The 20,015-nt window shown below is 39.9% G+C and overlaps 1 protein-coding gene across 3 annotated transcripts in view; it reads right to left on the bottom strand.

Annotated features, from left to right (window-relative positions):
* KLF7 (KLF transcription factor 7) overlaps positions 1-20,015 on the bottom strand; it is a 92,031-nt gene that overhangs the window by 7,901 nt on the left and 64,115 nt on the right. For all 3 annotated transcript variants that reach the window (XR_015795179.1, XM_088135610.1, XM_088135609.1), the window contains exon 3: positions 11,648-11,771. Coding sequence is in view for 2 of the 3 variants with exons in the window: in XM_088135610.1 (XP_087991736.1) it covers positions 11,648-11,771 (124 nt within the window). In the remaining variant the exon portion in view is untranslated. The remainder of the gene's footprint in view (positions 1-11,647; positions 11,772-20,015) is intronic.

The following is a 20,015-nucleotide window of genomic DNA, read 5'->3' as shown; positions in this document are numbered from 1 at the left end:
CCACAAATTTCGCTGGCAATTTCAATTCTATTATACCCATTTCAGAATATACCATTTCAGCTCTCATGGTCATGGAAGAACCCTTAAGAAGAAAAATGGGTGAGACAATTTCATAATTCTGAATTGTATGCAGACTGCTGTCTCCAATGTAATTGTTCTAGAATAACTTTAGTCAGTGACAATGGCTGAATAGGGTGGCTGGGGAGAATTGCCCATCTAATCATTGTCTAGCCAGAAGGCAGGACAATAATCAATGGGAAAAAAGCCACATACTTGATTCCATGTATGGAGAAGACACTCTCAGACAGTATGTAGTATTTTAAAGGACCATTATATAATACTGATCTACTCACATCTCCTACTCACCATAAAGCTTGAGCCCACTGTAGTATTTTAAGCAATCTTCTAAGAGCAAAGTGTTCAGAAACCAAACAATAATCTTACTGTATTTCCTATTTCCTCTCCATTCTTCCATGTTAATTGATACTGTAAGAATATACATATGCATATGTATTCAAATCTCAAGCTGATGTCACTCTTAAGAGCTTCACATGACCTAGGATGACCATATTTGGGCTGCAGAAATCCATATGGTCACTAGATGGAACAGAGAGATACGGAAAACTCTAATACTTTGTTGTCATTCAGCAGTCATCTGCATTTTTTCCTCCTAGGTAGGATAGCCCTACTTAAAAGCTCTGTGATGATCTATGTGCTCTTCCTCACTTGTCTCTAACCACAGCACAAACTTTGTCCTGATAACTGCCTTTTTCCCTTCCATGTCCTCCTGGCATTGTTCAAGTCTCAACCCATATCTGAGGCAACTTAAAGTCATCCTTAGCTGTTCCAGCTTTAAAGCATTGCTTTCTCTCTTCTCCCAATACAATTTTTGTAAGGAATACAATCTGGCACACTTCACTGACCATTTGACTGTTGACGTGGTCAGGAGCTGGGATCTGCCCTGCCCCTTTTAGCCGCTTTAAGCTTCTGTGTCACAGCCCTCTGTTTTGGTTCCTTGGCACTGCTCCTACAGCCACTGTGGTTTAAGCTCAGGACAGAATGGACATCTGACTTCCACCTTGTTAATACCTGGTTTGAACTCTCCAACAGCACTTGTCAGGTCTTAGGTCAGCTCCTCCTACATTATGGTTTAGTGATCCCTCTGAAAAGAGCACCAGACTTGTTTTTAAATACAGGTTTAATACTCTTTTGAAGCTCTAGTCCTTTATTGCACAGAAGAGAGATTTAAACTGGGAGAGAGCACTAGGTTCTGCCAGTTGTGTGCTGCTACTTCTGTCTCCATTGGATGCATTGCAGGTTTTCCACTGTTTCTGCTCTCAGAGACGGTTTTGTGTAGTCATATTTTTTACCATTTTTATTATCTCCAAGAACTCAGGTAAGAGCTCTGCAACTATTACCCTAACCAGATAACATTCCCAGGATCAGTCTTATGCAGCCACAGTTTCTACTGCTTTTTGTCATAGCCCCCTTGGTTTGGAGGGAACATGATTTTGTTTACTCCATTTTGGCTTTGGCAGCATCCAATGCCACAGTGATGGCTGTTGTTATTATTTGCAGGGCAATCACAATCACGCTGATCTACAAGTCTGCTCTAACACGCATGTTCTCCATGGCTCTCTAGTGGCTACTTCCAGGTGTTGTTAAGCCAGAAGGTCAGAAGAGACTCCTTGGTCTCTTGCAGCACTAATCAGGAACAGAACAGACTTGCTATCAATCGTTCCCTCCCACTTCACCCTGAAACACCCCCTCCCTCCCTCCCTTTCCCCTCTTTTTTCAAAAGAGCATTATACCCATGTTCAGAAATACCTGATAGACAAGAAGAGGCACAGAGGAAGACTGTAAGGAACACAGAGACAGCTCCCTCATCCTCTACCCTGCTTGAGCACTTGCCATTTGTTGGTCACTTTAACCATCTGCCTAAATTCATCCCAAACCACTTCATTTTGAGGAGAGTGAGTAGTGGTTGTTTTCCCATGAGCAAGTGATGCTTGGTGGAAATGAAGTCAGGGGAATCTACCAATCCATTTCCTTAACTTGGCCTGCAATATGTAGATAAGGACAGCACCACTCATCAGTCTTGTTATTGTGGCAGAATGAAGGTCAGCAAATTTTTATGTCGGCATACTTTTTTTGCCAGCTCAAGAATAGGTGGATAGTGCTTGAACACAGCCGTGAGAAGAGCTCTTCCACTACTGGTTGGTCCTCATAAAGATAATGCCTGATTGTGGAAAGGATATGAGGCTATAATATTCACACCAAATCAACTAAACAAACCAAAAATTTCTACCTTCACTGACAGTGAATCCAAAATAAAGTAATTAATTAGGACTCAGCCATGATGCTTAGTCATGACACAAGTGAATCAGAAATGCTTGTGCGGGAAAAAAGTCAAAGCACACTGAAATGAAGAGTTAGTATGAGCAGCCAAGTATTGTTCACTGCAGTTAAATTTAACTCACAAAATAACATCTTTAATTTTCAACAGTAATGTGTAATCACATCTTCTAAAGAAAAAAAAACCCCTTATGTTTGTGAACTGTATACATATTTCTATTTGCTAAACTCCTGTTAAAATATTTCCTTCCACAAGCTGCTATGTTCCAAGAAGTAACACAACATTAATCCTGACAGAATTGGTATTTAGAACATACCAAGGCCAGCATTGGCTACAGCAACACAGTGTTACTTCTATAAAAACAGTCTTGCTATGTCCCAGTAACGTATCTCATATAGATGTAACTTTTATATTTACTCTGAATATACAGGTGAAACTCGAAAAATTAGAATATCATGCAAATGTTCATTTATGTCAGTAAGGCAACTCAAAAGGTGAAACCAATATATGAGATAGACGCATTACATGCAAAGCGAGATATGTCAAGCCTTACTTTGGTATAATTGTGATGATTATGGTGTACAGCTTATGAAAACCCCAAATGCACAATCTCAGAAAATTAGAATATTACATGACATCAATAACACAAGGATTGGAAATAGAACAATATCAGGCCTCTGCAAAGTATAAGCATGCATATGTATTCAGTACTTGGTTTGGGCCCCTTTTGCAGCAATGACTGCTGCAATGCGGCGTGGCATGGATGCTATCAGCCTGTGGCACTGCTGAGGTGTTATGGAAGACCAGGATGCTTCAATAGCGGCCTTCAGCTCCACTGCATTGTTCGGTCTCATGTCCCTCATCTTTCTCTTGGCAATGCCCCATAGATTCTCTATGGGGTTCAGGTCAGGCGAGTTTGCTGGCCAATCAAGCACAATAATCCCATGGTCATTGAACCAGGTTTTGGTACTTTTGGCAGTGTGGGCAGGTGCCAAGTCCTGCTGGAAAATGAAGTCAGCATCCCCATAAAGCTCGTCTGCGGAAGGAAGCATGAAGTGCTCCAAAATCTCCTGATAGATGGCTGCGTTGACCCTGGACTTAATGAAGCACAGTGGACCAACACCAGCAGATGACATGGCTCCCCAAATCAACACAGACTATGGAAACTTCACACTAGACTTCAAGCATCGTGCATTGTGTGCCTCTCCATTCTTCCTCCAGACTCTGGGTCCTTGGTTCCCAAATGAGATGCAAAAGTTGCTCTCATCAGAAAAGAGGACTTTGGACCACTGGGCAACAGACCAGTTCTTTTGTTCTGTAGCCCAGGTAAGACGCTTCTGACGTTGTTTGTTGTTCAGGAGCTGCTTGACAAGAGGAATACGACATTTGAAGCCCATGTCCAGGATCCGTCTGTGTGTGGTGGCTCTTGATGCACTAACTCCAGCTTCAGTCCACTCCTTGTGAAAGTCCCCAACACTTTTGAATGGCCTTTTCCTGACAATCCTCTCCAGGCTGCGGTCATCCCTGCTGCTTGTGCACCTTTTTCGTCCACACTTTTCCCTTCCACATAACCTTCTATTGATGTGCTTTGATACAGCACCTTGGGAACATCCAACTTCTTTTGCAATTACCTTTTGGGGCTTTCCCTCCTTATGGAGAGTGTCAATGATGGTTTTCTGCACAACTGTCAGGTCAGCAGTCTTTCCCATGCTTGTGATTCCTACTGAACCAGCCTGGGAGACCATTTAAAGGCTCAGGAACCCTTTGCAGGTGTTATGGATTCATTAGCTGATTAGAGTGGGACACTTTGAGCCTAGAATATTGAACCTTTTCACACTATTCTAATTTTCTGAGATTGTGAATTTGGGGTTTTTGTAAGCTGTACGCCATAATCATCACAATTATACCAAAGTAAGGCTTGACATATCTCGCTTTGTATATGTCTATCTCATATATTGGTTTCACCGTTTGAGTTGCCTTACTGACATAAATGAACATTTGCACGATATTCTAATTTTTCGAGTTTCACCTGTATACAGCAGCCAAACCTACAGAATCCCATTTTCTAGATCATTTATACCATGACTGAGCATCTTTTCAGCACTTACCTATATGCTGGAAATTGTACTGTAATTAAAAGAAAGCGAGGCCCAACAAAATGAATAGAACTCAACAGCTAAACACTTAAATCATGTGCATTCCTGAGTAATCAGAGATTCCAAAATTCCAAAATCTATATTATAACAATACAATTGGGCAGGCCAAAGTATCAGAAAATAGTGTACGATCTTCCTAAGTTTTAAAACACTCAAAACCATGCACACTACTTGCAACGTCTGGTTGGCCTCACAAAGTATTACCCTGGTATGAATTTCCAATTTGGTGTACACAGGACCACAGTTCCAGTCCTATTTAGTCTCCATGGAATTCATTTATTAGATTTATATCCTATATATCATTCAGGAGCAGGGCAGGATATAAAGTGCTCTCTCCTCCTATTTCCCCACCCCACAACAACCCTGTGAGGTAAGATGGGTGAGAGCGAATGAGTGGTTCAAAGTCATCCGATAATCTTTTGTGGCTGACAAGGGACTAGAACCTAGATCACCCCATCCTTAATCCCAAACTCTAACTACTACATTAAACTGGCTCTCACACATTTATACACTAGATATGACACAATTTTTGTTTAAGAGGTGTAACTGCTACTGCAGGGCACATATGTCTTGCTCCCCACACCTGAATTTTACTGGAAGAGGAAGGAAAGAAACAGGGCAAGGCACCAGGTGGACCTCACTCTCAGCCACGAAGTCCTAGCACCGTAGGCAAGGAAAAGGCGTGTCTCGCAGTTCTGAACCAGTGGATTGTAACTCCCATCTGAGGTTCTGAATGCCTAGGTTGAAATAGCATCGCTGCTGTTATACAGAAAAGTTAAAAGGCAGAGACACAGGAAAATACCAAGTGGCATGGGGAGTCATCCTGACACACATGATCTACTGTTACTCCAAAAGGCCAGTGTCAACAATCAGGGTTGATCAGTGCCACTTATGCCTAGCTAAAGGCTAGGAGCTTTATCAGAGCATAAAAGTCCCTGAGAACAGCAAGAAACTGGAATAACCTCTGGGGAAGATCAACTTTTTATATTGCTGTCTTGATTCCAAATCATGTCAGTCTGCTTAGAAACCTCAATTCTTCACTTGGGCCTTACAATGTTTTCTGCTCTGCCTACAGAATCTTGGCCAATTGTATAAAACTTCGGGAATCTTGAACTTTGGATCTGTCTGGAGCTAAGACTATGGCTATCAGATTCCTTGTGAATGCCCATACAATTCTAACACTGAACTGTTAATGGCTTTGCCTAGTAGCATGCCATGACAATATATGGCATTCTTCATGCACAAACATTTCCCCCTGAAAATTAAGTTTTGTATCCAAGATCTCTACCATGAAAGAAGAAGAAGCAGTCTTCTTCTACTGCATTGTAGCAGTCTACTGCACTGTATATATGTAGCCATGATCACAAATTGTCATCAAGGTGTTTCAGAATCCCCAGAATAAAGTGCAATAGAAGGAAATAAGAGGTCAATACAGACTTTTTAAAAACCAAATGGAGGTTAAAAACAAATAAACAAATCCTTGCCAATTCGTAGAAAATCACCCAGAAATCTACTAGTAGATCCAGATCTATCAAATGCCCATATCTGAATGTGTAGTCTTATTGGTAAGAGGAAAACCATCAAGCTTAAAAGTTTCTTTACATTTATATTGAGTGCTATGTAGATAATGGCTCAGATGATGCAACATTACTTATGCAGCCTTCTGATTGCCCTTTGCTGATAAAATTGCATTAATTCTATTTTAATCTCACTATTTCCTCCTCTTAGAGTAGTAATATGGCTTTCCCCTGATATTTTATCCACACAACAATTCTGAAAGATAGTTTGGAGCCAGAGAAAATGTCCTAGGAACAAGCTTTAGGCTACCAGGTGCCTCCACTGGGGTTTGGATGGCATAATAGATAGCAGATACAAAGGTGAGCTTCAAATAAAGCTTGTCAAACAAGCAGCTGTGACAATTAACAGCAGCACTAGCAGGCTGTTGTACCAGTAACATTTTGGATATGCTATTGACTTGACAAAAATCCTGCATGTATCTAAGGTTCATGTTGTGACTTAGCAAGCAATGTTAAATAAGCATGCCCCTCATAGAAAGCAACTGTTCTATCAGTAGCAACTAACAAGCTAAAATGTGTAGTCTGCAACAGCTGTAGTAGTTTATATAATGGCAGGGATGAAATACATTACCACAGTAGTGTAACAGCGGTTTGGAAGGCAATAGGAAACCACGGAGTTATGAAAAATCACCATGGCTGAAAACAAGTACATGAACATGAAAGGACAAGCAGCGTTGTTGGTTACCAATCCCCAGTAGGAGGCAGCATTCAAGAAGTAGAGGAAAAGAATGTGTGTTGTGTTTGGACCTAGAGTTACCTGGCAAACATGGAATTTAATTAACATCACTATATGTGATGGAAGGCATGAGCGGGGAGGATTCTGGAAGGGAGCTTCAAGGTTACAGGGAGGGGGAGTGACATTCCAAGCATCTCCTCAGCCCCCAGCTGGACTGTGTGAAAGTAAGGAGGAAGAGACTGGCCCCTCCCTAAGGGCTTGATGGTTATAGTTGCTCTCGTTGGGGAATTAAAATTAGTCAGGCGAGATTCTGTCTATTAGGTGCAAGCTAATAAAGAAGCTGAGCTGATTTCTGGACTCCCTCGTGTGATTCTTGGGCTGAACCTGACACTATACTCCACTAAAAAATAATGCAGAAGAACTCTGATGTAGAAAATGGAATGGAGAAGGGAATGAAGGTGGAATGAAGAAATCTTGAGAATGATTGTCCAGCTCATTCCAAAGCAACTGAAAATATAAGAACACAAAGTCACTCTCTTACCCTATACTCTTGAAAGTTAGTCTAGTCCATTAAAAAATGATATGTATATCTGTGGAGGAGGAAAGGACCAATCCAAATCAACTTTCCTTATCCTCACATCAATCTAAGTACCTCTGACACCACAGTTTAAGAGGACCACTATCCTAAGAAGAAATCTGAGGCATTTTGAATGGCAAATGTCACATGTATCAACATCAAGGTGCCATGGTTTCAAATATAGCTTACCACATAGCATTAAGTATTTTTGTTTAACAATACCAGATGGAATCTTCTTGGGCATGCAGAACTAGTGTGGTTCTTCCATACTAGCTACTGTGGAATACAGATTTTATTATTATCAACAGATCAATTAACACTGTGATAAATTAGTACAGAGTGGATTAATTATAGCAATGAAAAGTTTGAAATAAATTGAATTCTTGTAATGTGCCTGGATTTCTCTTAACCATAGATTAACAAGAAAGCTTCATTCCCACTCCAAGAATACAATTTTCTGGCTGCTTCAAACTAGTAATATTTTCACCAACATCAATGAAATGGCAATTGTCTGAGTATTGTTCCATTGCTCCTAAAGCAGAGAAAGCAACTCTTTCTTTGGTTTACCAAATAAAGCAAGACTCTAGGGTTAAGGGGAAAAAAGCATAGTCAAGGATCCAGAGATAAAAAGCAAAGGAAGGCAAGCACAGAGCAAGAGGAGGACAATGAATTGGTAATGCAAAAGACCTCAGAAGACAGGATGTGAAGAAGATCAGATTTCTTTCCCGTTAAGGAACAGGAGACTGGTTCTTTCGAATGCATCTTCTTCGTGCACGAGCTTTGGCAATCTCATGTGCTTAGGAGCTAAATAGAGCTCTGATTGTATTATAAGCATTTTCTTATTATAGCAATGGACTTGAGGCTGCATGAAAAAGGATGGGTAATTTTCTAAAACCTGCCCAGAAAGCTACTTTCATAAATAGGATTTTAAAGCATGTCAAAGCCAGATGTAACTATATTATTTGATTATTCCCTCAATAGGATCTTGATTTTAGACTGGGTGTAGTCAGTATCTCCAATTAGGTAGTCTACAGCTTGTTTAGCAGAGACAGCGCTATTGTTTTATTACCCAGAAATCTATTATAGGTTTTATTTTATCAGTAGTATGCTAAGATTACTAAAGTACACAATGAAGCAAGTTTTCCAGTTTTAGATTTCTAAATCATATTTCAAAAATATCAAAGACTTCAACAGCTTTTTGCATAAACTCTTATGTGAGTTCGTAAAACTAAATAATAAGTATGCACTTGTATATGCACAGAATATTAATGTATTAGATTTATATCCTGCCTTTCATTCAGGAGCTCAAGGAGGCATATACAGCTTTTTCTCACTTCTTTTTCCCCCACAAGAAATAATCCTATGAAATAGCTTGAACCGTAAGAGAGCAACTGACCCAAAGTCACCCTGTGAGCTTTTGTGCTTCACTGCTCTCATAAATATACTAAGAGAAAGATAAACAGATTTTTTCAATATTAGCTCCATTTTCTCTTACACTACGGTAAACAGAGAGTTTCATAATTATCTTCATCCTACATGGAATGAAAAGAGTTTTGTGTTTTTCTTCTGTATTTTATTTCTAACAGAGTTTTGCTTCATACTTCATACTGGAGTTAACTGTTAAATCAAGAAGATTTTACACTTTTCCTTTTATTTATGACAGTATTTCCTGTTAACGGGTTTGATCGAAACCTGCATCCAGGTTAACTTATTCAAAGTTTTATTTCTGTAGTTATACATATATAGACAGCAGTTGCTATTTATACTCTCCTTTGAAGTTTTGCCTATCCATTCTTGCTACCCTGAAACAAGATTTCAGTCTATGCAGAAAAGGTTCTCATGGATCTGTGGTTTTTAACTTGTTTTTGCTACTTTATGGGCTTCTTGCACACGCGTAGATTTTTTTAAAAAGTGCCTGGTTTCATAACATGCAGCTGCAAGGCAGAAGTGGAAACCCAGTGGATAACAAGGACCACCTACAATTTGAGTTCTTAAAATTTCGGCATGTAGCAATTTGAAACATGGCTTTTTATTTCTTTCAATGCCACTGATGAAAATACAAACCAAAAGATTTGCCATTTTATGTACCTGATTTGGAGGTTGATTATCTATTGTAAGAGTGGTTTGCAATGTGGCTTCATCTTTGATTAAGGATCAAGGAATCTCTTAATTTTTTTTTTCCTTCAGTTTTTCAGTTTTGCAATCCCTAGTGAAGGAGTAAGCAATCTTTGGGGCTAATGGACATATTTTGAAAGCATGTTACGGATTTTTCACAAGAATCTTATTAAATGAGTATAAAATGGCTGGCATTAGGTACCCAGGGATAAAAACACCCATTTCTGAGTAAGAACATTGTTGAAGTTTTTTTTTACCAGCACCTCTAACCACAGGTCACTCTCAGAAAGCTAGCATTTTGCTTTGCAGCATGCCAGTCCCATTCATGTTTTCCTTTGCCGTTAATTAAGGAAATCTGAAAAGATGGCAGGGGGCGGGTGGAGGAAACTGATGGAGAAGTGTGCAACATCCCTGGACGCTGCACTGCCTACTCTTAAGTTCATTCCATCCTGTTTGCACATCAGTTTGCAACTTTTTCAACGTCTTTATTAATATCATAAGGATTTCCCTGAATATCTTCCCCAATATCTGAATTCTTTTCAATATCTTTTTCCTAATATATAACTTTTTACAAATAGCTGTTCATTTAATAGATTTTTTTCCATGAATATACATTTTTGTACACATATTCCCTATTTTACTGAATCTGTTGTATATTTGCTTGTTCAGAAAAGTTGGCATTACATAATTTTGAGACATATAAATGCCAAAAAACAATGTGTATTCTGTTCACATTCTGTTGCCGGAAATGTACATTTTATATATTTTAAATTCTTCCTATTTCTAGTTTTTGGTATCCACTTTCTGTCTCATCTTTCCAGTTGTAATAAACATGATGATGCAGCTATGTTTGTTGTTCAAAAGTCCGACCTTCCAATATACAAAGCCATGCTTGAAATAATTTCTATAACAAAAGGTGTGTGTGGATAAATGGAGTGGCGTATCCTCCACATTTGGCTTTTCCCTATACAATCTGCTGCTTCAGAGAAGCACTGAAATATTTTGGCAGACTGCTCCTCATAAGGGAAGCCAACTATAAGTGTTCAATTACTCTCACAAGTGTGTTTTTTGTAAATGTTCAATCCTTCCCTATATGTTGTAGGGTATGAATGGGGCAGCCAGAGGAAAGAAGGGGCCACTCATGTTTTGTTTTAATTCTATCCATAATCCTATAGTGCCTATAAAAAAAAAAGGGATTGCTTCAAGAAAACTAGCTATTCATTATTTAAATTTATTATAGCCACCCAACTTCAATGGATTCTAGGTGGTGTACAAAGCCCCCCCCCAAAAAAAATCTATAAAAACAGATAAAACTTAAAACCACATAGACAGCCTGGATTAAAACAATCCAAAAACAACACAAAGCAAAAACAAAACAGCTCCCCCCAACAAACAATAATACATCAATCCCAGGCCTGTGACCAAAGCCAGGTTTTAAGAGCTTTCCAGAACCCCAGGAGAGAGGGCGCCATCCTTGTTTCTGGGGGGATGCTGTTCCAGAGGTTGAGGGACACGACAGAGGAGGCATGCTTCCTCATTCCTGCAAGATGACAACATTTAATAGAGGGGACCTGGACTCAACCACTCTGCCAGAATGTACTGGACGGACATAAATGATTGGAGATGCGCAGTCCCTTGGATATCCAGGCCACATGCCATACAGGATTTTATAGGTAATAACCAGCACCTTGAATTGGACCTGGAAGCCAGTGCAGCTTGCGTAGCAGTAGTGACACAGACAAGTTGACAAACGCCTATTACTGCTGGCACCGCTGCATTTTGAACCAGCTATCGTTTCTGGGTGGTTCTCAAGGGCAGCCCCATGTACAGTGCATTGCGATAATCCAGTCATGAGTAACTGTCTGAAGGGCCTGCCAACTGAGGAAAGGGCATAACTGGCGCACCAGGTGAACCTCTGCAAAGGGCCTCCTGGCCACAGTTGCCACCTGCTCTTCTAGCAGTAGCCGTGAGTCCAGGAGTTGCAGTATATATTAACTTTTCATTACAATCTATAGAAAAGTGGAAGTGCATAAAAGTATAAGCTAACTGTACATTTGCAAGGAAATGTCAATATGCTTTCGCAAAAAACAGGCAGGTGCTATATTTAAATAATAAATATTTTAATTGCTCTGAGAGCAATTCTTGAACTAAGAGGTAGAATAACACATGACAGAAAATAGTAACTGTTACCTGTCACAATGGCTGCACTTAAAGGGCTTTGCTCCCGTGTGCTTCCTGTAGTGCCGTGTGAGTTCATCACTTCGTGCAAAACGCCATTCGCACCCTTCCCATGAACACTTGTAAGGCTTCTCACCTGCAGAGGAGATTATAGAAGTCTTGTTAGTGTTGAGCAAAATCTGGTTCCAAGGGCATGCTCCCCACTCCAACCAACATTCCATAAGCCATTGAATGTGGTTGCCACAATGTAATGATTACTCGCTGAATAAAAACATCTGATTTGATTCCATTCTGAACCTGCAACTGATTATGATCCCTCCCTGTGCAAAGGTAAACTGAACCTAAAATGCTACATTCTAAAGCAGGGCATCCTATATTTCTATTTACAAACATACTACAGTACAGAAGTCCTTGCACCCAACTTTTTTTTAACTTATAATGTTTGGGACTGCAGACGTGGTAGCACATCACCCAGCAGCAAAGTCCTAAGTCAAATGTATTTTGGCATTCTTCACTGTCCACTCCTATGGCCTATATAAGTAAGTAACATATTATTGTTGGTTATTGTTGTTGTTATTTACTTACATTTATTGACTGCCCAACTCCAGTGGACTCATAATGCAAAGGTAGTAAATATATGCACGTACACTTGATTTTCATGGCATTTAGCTTGCTAAATTGGCATTTTATCAGATTTCTGATATGAACAGATGAGCATCAGTGTGTACAGAAACATCCTAAGCATTTTTTTTCTTGAGGTTTCTGCAGTTCTTGTTCGCAGTTCTGTACAAATGATTCACTATAGAGGAAACAATATTAATGCATGAAAATTGGTGAATGTTTAATGGTTGAAGTACAAATCAGGGCTGTGCAATGCCCCAAAGGGACTCTTTGCTTCAGTCGAAACTTTGACCCTTTTACTGGCATTTTTAGCATAAGCAAGTAGTCAGCAGAAGGGTAGTGTCTTTTAACCGAACTGGTCCCATCACTGATTTGTATGCTGATCCCCACTCTTTTGTAGGTCTTTATTCAGATATTCTTTGATCAATTAAAATTTTAGATCCATTTTAATCAAGTTTAGATCCATTTAAATCAATGTTTAGATCTGATTTTGGCCCTGAGACTACCTCGGTGGCCCAGAGGGATGATCTTTCTTAGGAAGGAGATAAATGAAATGGTCCCTGTCCATTCTCTTGGACTTCTCTACGGCTTTCAGGGTATCCTCCTGAGGAAATTGTCTACGTTAGGTCAGGCTGAGCTGCTTTGTAATGGTTGACTTATGGCCAGCTCCAAAAGATGGTGCTGGAGGATTTCTACTCAACCCCTTGATGTTCATAATGGGGGAGGAGTTCCACAAGGCTCCCATGCTACAGGACACCCACAGGGAACAGAAGAATGAGGTCCTTTGGAGATGCAGAGTGGTGTGTCATCAGCATGCAGATGTGCTCTCTCTCTTCTCAGGCATTCCAGGTAAGGAGGTGGAAGTGCTGAACCAGCACCTGGTTGCAGAGAGGGTTTGGATAAAAGCTAACAAACTGAAGCTCAGTCCAGGCAAGAGAGAAGTGCTATGTCTATCATTAGACACACACACATCCTCTGTAACACAATATACATTTTAGGTTGTACTACTCTACCTGGATAGATCTCATTGTAGTAATCCAGGTCCTGATAAACTTTTCTTTAGATTAATGCTACGTGCTATAGAAAACAGCCTAAAACCTTTAATACAAAATGCTGCATCCAGAACACTGGATAGAGTTGGATAATGAGAATATATTTTGCCAGTTTTATAATGTTACTGGCTCCCACCTCTTTTCCAGTTCCAGTTCAGGTTGCTAGGATTCACCTATAAAGCTCTAACAAACGCTTCTTTCTAGATATTGCCAGCCATGTCCTAAGATCAACCTCAGAGGTCCTCCTCTGGGTGCCTTCCCTTGCTGAGACACAGGAAACAGCCACTGGAGAGTGAGCTTTTCCCATAGCATCTCCCCAATGCTGGAAGTAAGGTATGCCTGGAGCCAGCATTATTGTCGCTCTGGCACCAGGCAAGTAAATGTATCGTCTTAGGATTGTTATTATACGTATATGTTAATTGTGATTGTACTGTACATGACGCCTAAGAACTTTAAACTACTCTTTGATTATTTTATTGTGCATTTTAATTACTGTGTTTATTTTATTGCATACTGAGAAAAAAATCCATATTAAAATCAAGCATACCAAATTCTACATATCCAATGCATAGCTCAGCAAACCAAAAGTATGTGGGTATTGCACTGAGGGGAGCAGGCTGCCAGGAAACGTACAGAGAAAATATATACCTGGTTCCTAATGCTAAACCATGGTTTAACAATGGTTTGTTAATCAGGACATTATCGCTGGATTCTTATTATACAGTTAAGCCATACAATATAATTTGCAAATTCCCTTTGCTGGGTTTACATACTATATTAAGCCCAAATAAATCAAGTCATATTATGGTGCAGATAACATTTTCACTGTCAGCTGCTTCGTAAGGTCTTCTAATATTCAGGGAAGGCAAAATAGTTTTAAAATACAGAATAACCCTCAAACTGACAAGCACATACAGGAAGAATACTTGATGACAGTTTCTTAGAATGCAAGTTTTTTAAAAACAACAAAAATGATTATTCTATAGTCAAATTTGAGTAGAAAACCTCTGAATCAACAATGTAGACAGATGAGAAAATAAAATGGAGCCAATCTCTAGTTAGGATCCCTCTATTATATTAATATGCCTCTTATTTAGAGTCATATTTAGGTCCAAGAAGGGGAGCAAAACATCTGCATAATAATTCACTAAACATTACTGACTGCAAGCTAGATTCTACTTCTACAAAGACAAGTGAAAATCTGACACCAGAAGATGGGCAGAATGGACAAAGGTGCCTTCCATATTTCAGCAACCAGAGCTTCTATTCTCAGCTCAAGGGGCATAAAATGAAAATGAAAACTGAAAAGTAAAGCAATGAAGTGACATCAGTTTATAGTAAAATGGACCAGGAGCAGCAAAGGCAACCCCCATTGATCCATCAGTCCAAATCACCACAGAGCTCACAAGACACAGAGGGAGAATGATTTCAAAATTTGGGGAAGTGCTAGGAGAAACCGAGCAGGAGGCAAAAGAAAAGAAGAAATATGAGCAAGGAGATTAATGTCACACAATCACACTTGCAGTTCACTAAGTTCAGTGATGCCAATGATCTGACTGAAACTTTATATGGGAACCTGAAAGTTTAGTTGGTGTTTAGATCTAGATGCTTTAAAATAGGACATTTAATTTTCTGATGACATTTCTGCACCCTTAGAGTTCCCGTGGTCTCAGAACAGCAATAGGCACATGGGTTGCTTTGCTTATTCAGACAATGGCCTTCAATATCAAGATACTCATATTCCAAGAGAGATATACCCCAAATTCTGTGCTCAAAAATACTATGCATATAAATTACAATAGATGCACATTTGCTCATGTTATTATACATCATTAATTATGACAACTTGTTTCCAAGAATCTGGTCAAAACATCAAATTATTTTATTTTATGCCGCCCAGAGTCACTTTGCGTGAGATGGGCGACTATATAAATTTAACAAATAAATAAACCTATTATTCCAAGTGTGCTAGAATGTTATACCAAGGAGAAAAAAAAAAGATGAAATAAACATCAATTGCTTTTTTGTTCTCTGATTGTTTCCAGTATCAATGACTTCTCACAGCCCTCTCTATTTAGGTTTTGATATTCCTATCTAGGTCATGGTCTGGTAAAATATACTGAAGCCAAAGTAAGATAAATAAAAGCCATGAGGAGTGAGTACAGGTGCCTTGACATGACCAAATGTCATCAACTAAAATTAGATTGTGTCTTGCTGAAAAAGAAATGGTTGATTGTTCTTTCAGGCTGATATCAGCACCTGTCTTAGCTACAGCTAGGTGAAGGAGATCACCATCATAATTCCTGGGAGAGTTAGGCTGATGGAATAGGCCAGCCAAATGCTATGTAAAAGACCTGGCTCTTCCTCACAGTTAAAGCTAACCGACTGAAGGTATGAAAATATCTTCCTGCTCTGTTACATGCCTCATTCAGTGAGTAGAGCATTGCGTAATCATCAAGGCCACATAATGCATTTTAACTACATTACTTCAAGAGGATAAAAAGTTACAGGAGGCACAAAGGAATTTATGTTTATTGATAATGTATTTCTAAGCTGCTGTAGATTAACAGATTTCAAAGTGGAACATGCTCAGTAAACAGGTTAACATAAACAACCTGTAATCAAATAATCATGAATGTGAAACGCTGCTGCTGCTGCTAAAGTTGTTAGGGTTCTGAAAGGCTTTCTCCCACTAATTGCCTGGTGAGCTGGGTATGTTTTACCTAGGGACATCCATGACGTGCATCATTCTTTACTAACTTTATTTTGCTTCTGATATATATCTTTATATTTCTATTTCTTCTATTGGAAAATAACGGAGTATACCATATGGGTGGGGCTGCTGGCTGAGCAATCTTTGGGAAATGATCTGATCCGTACATTCTGGACTAATGTGTATATTTGAATGTAGCTATCTACTGGATAAAAATGACATAGATCAGTAACAAAACAATCTGTGCATTCCTTCTTAAAAAGGGAAGAGCATGGTGCAAATACTGTTATTTAACTTGCTGTAACAGTCTGCACCTTTATTATACTGTTCCATCCCTACATTATTCCACCATATCCATTAGATGACATAATTCACAGAACCCCATAATTCTTTGTTTGGGAAACAAAAAGTAATTGCAGAGAGAATTTTATTTAATTCCCCTCCTTCATATTTTTCCCACATTCACTGTCTATTTGCTCAACCAGAGGATGGTGTAATTTAATGCAACCATGCACTTTACTTATTTATTTAACATATTCCTATGCTGCCGCAATCAAAATCAAAATTTCTTGGCAGCTCATACACTGCACAAAAAGTACAATATAAAACATCCAATACAAAAATAAAAACAAAGCAGCACTACAACAATCCAAAGAAGACAGAATAAAAAGAAGGCATCAACAAATCAAATCAAATCAAATCAAATCAAATCAAATCAAATCAAAGGCAGGCTCTCACGTCTCCAAGAGCTCTCAAAAGACCCGCACAGAGGGAGCCTGCCCGATCTCCATAGGGAGGCTGTCCCACATTGTTGGCATTGCAACAGAAAGGCAGCACCTCCTCGTCCAAATGTAAGATCTGCAGTAATTTCTCCCTGCAGAAAAGAACTAATTTTTTACATGCCATTGTGAATTCCACATCTGGGTCTGCACCTACACAGTCACCTATTTGAAATGTTCCACAGCAAAGCTTTTAGATAGGAGTCTCACCCTGCTATGTACCATTCCTGCCTAGCAATTCAATGCCAATGACTGGCATACTGTTTTGGTACTGCAGTATGTCTAACCCAAACAGGGAAGATGCTTGGATTGGGTAGAGTCACAGAAGACTACTCAAAGAGCCACAGTTCCGGGGTGAAAAACTGACTTTTCTTCACTGTGTTGTTTGTGATTCGTGTATATGGATAATGAACAGGCAATGTTGCTTGGTGGTGGGAAGTCCCAGTATTCCAAGGACTCCTTTGGAATATATCAGTAAATATCAATCACAATAAGAGAGCATGTCACTGGCAAAGTTGGGTCTGGAAAAAAATACAGGTAGAACAAACTCTTGCTGCAGAAGAAACTCTGTTGCAACCTTGGAGGGGAAGGAAATACCCATTCATAAGACCATCCTATCCTTGTGGAACATCAAATATCTGAATGAAAACATCCAAATGAAAGATGCATATTCCCTGGAATGATGCACTGACCTGTGGTAACAGGAAATGTTGTTTTTCAAGTTAGCAGAGAGAAGGAGCTATGGGACTGAAGAGCTTAGACATCAACCACTAGTGACAAACTCCGTGCTGAAGTAACTAATTACCTGGGAAGAAAGGAATTAGAATTGTCCTTCAAAACCTGCTTAAAATAGGGTGGGGGGAAACTAGGTATATTAATACAATAAACAAACGTGTCATATTGCTGAAATTTTGGCCAGATACCAACAATGTCAATACATTTGGCGGGGGGGGGGCAGGAGAAAGATCCAATCTGGTGGACAAGTTAAAAAAAAAAAAGAAAGACAAATCTGGATTATTTGCAGAGTTATATGTTCTGCACTGTTAGCCTGTGTACTACATACAGGAACTAAATTACCATTCGGCGGGCATTCTCCATGATGTCAGTTTGAGAGCTGTCATATCCAGAGAAAAAAATGGCTGCCCTTCAAAAAAAAAAAAAAAAAAGTGTGACTTTTTGAGGATTTGGAGTTGCCCTTGAGAGTGTTGAAAGAGAAAATCAAACCATGCTTGAGAAGACCACCATGGTACAACAAGTAGGATGGCACTGATATTGTCCTTGAGAGCTTTGGCAATCACCCACAGAAACACAGGTAGTGTCAGGTACACAGAATTTCTCTCTAGCAACCAGTGAAATGGAAGGTACTCCTTACGGATCCAGGAACAAGATCTCCTCTGTTACAAAAGTGGTCTCAAAAAAACTTAAAATGTATTGCAAACAGATCTATGGAAAGGATTCCCCAATGGCTAAACAAAAAATGAAGTACAGTGAAGCACCCACTTTTGTTCTGCCCAAAAATGTGGCTTACCCCCCCCCCCCGACAAAATATTGTTTTGACCTGTCTGATGGGCCAGTATGAGGAATACTTGCAAGATATATACCAGTTCCAAAAGTCAATATGGCACAGAACCAATATACAAATCTCTGTTCCAGTATAGCACTGTGGAATTGGAATTAAATAACCCTTCTTTTTTAAATGGCAGATATCAGTTCACACCTTTGCATAAGGTCTATTGACTGACAGATCCTGCCATGGATTTAGAAGCACTGACACTCACATGCCTGACTGTATTAATTTGCTGCTTAGCAATATGAATGGCCTCATTACAAAACACATTGATGACCTCTTACTTGTCATCTGTCAGACTGCTGAAATGGGACAAAGCTTTCACCCATAAGAAATTGCTGGTATTAGTCAGACAGGGCTGATAATTGGCTACCCTAATCCAAGTCTCCAGAAGAATTACGCTTCTGCCCCACTGTGTTGAGTTTACAACCTGCTCTATCCAGCAAGGCAGAATATTGATGGTGTTTCACATAGATTGAGATGCTTTTACACTGGCAGAATTAGGTAGTGGATGTTGAAACAAGAAGGAACAACCTTTGTCTTGTACTCTGTACAAATTATCAAGATGCTGCAATGTTGAAAGTATAAAAATGGTTTCATCCAGGAGTCCCTGGCCCTCTGGAATAGAGCTGTAAGTGCAAGTATCTGAACAGGCACAACCATAAAGACAGGGTAGCACAGTAAAACACAGGCTGGTTTACTTCCAATATGAGGGAACATGTTGTAGGTAAGACTGGCTTGATGTAGATTTAAATTTTCTCAGAAAGAAAAACCCCTCAACTCAGCATCAGAAAATGAGATGGAAAGTGTAGGTGATTCTGATGAAGAATCAGAGTTATAGGAATCTCCATCCAAAAAGTGATCTGAATGCTACAAGGGAACCAGATCCATATCTGAAGTCTGCACTGGTTCTGAGCTGGGCTATAAATAGTTATCACTACAGTGGAAATACATCAGAATATGCCTGGACAGCATATCAGATGTGATCTCTAAAAGGTGTTTTGGAGCACAGTGTTGCAGACTGGTGCTATGTTCACACTCTCCTCATGCTCATCAAAGAATGGGAGGGAGAAGGTGCATGTGGAATTAGCTTAGGTGGAGTTGGTCCCATATCTCTGCTTCCAAGACCACGACCACTGACTGCATCTCTGGAAATGGAGCTCAAGAAGTTAGAGCTAAGAGATTAGCAAGAGAAGCAGAAGCAATAGGATCAAGATTGGTGGAATAGATGAATTCTTGGTATAAAGGGAGGAAACACTCAAGGGAGGTTGTGTAAAAGTCAGGATTGAACTGGTTTTCCCTTTTCCTCCTGAATCTGACCATTGGGCTTAGCAGAGCTTGGAGTAGAAGCAGAAGGCTTTTAGGCACACAAGATGAAAGGTGCAAGGTGCCAGGTTACCTGAGGGACCGTCTCACTTCCATTACATCAAGCCATCCCACCCGGTCAGGCAGAGAGGGCATGTTGCAGACCCCGTCAGCGAGAGAATGCCAGCTGGCGGGGCCCAGGAGGAGAGCCTTCTCTGCTCTTGCCCCCACCCTTTGGAATATTCTCCCCCCAGAGGTGCGGTGGGCCCCTACCCTCCCGGTTTCCTGGAAAGACTTAAGACCTGGCTCTGTCAGCTTGCATGGGGCGACAAGAGTTGGGGGT

This window comes from Python bivittatus, unplaced genomic scaffold (genome assembly GCF_059951505.1).
Source record: "Python bivittatus isolate LINGU-HERP-01145 unplaced genomic scaffold, Pbiv_v1 ctg000200_np1212, whole genome shotgun sequence".
Taxonomy (NCBI): Eukaryota; Metazoa; Chordata; class Lepidosauria; order Squamata; family Pythonidae; genus Python; species Python bivittatus.
The sequence above is the reverse complement of the archived record's forward strand: the minus strand, read 5'-3'. Positions and strand labels throughout refer to the sequence as shown.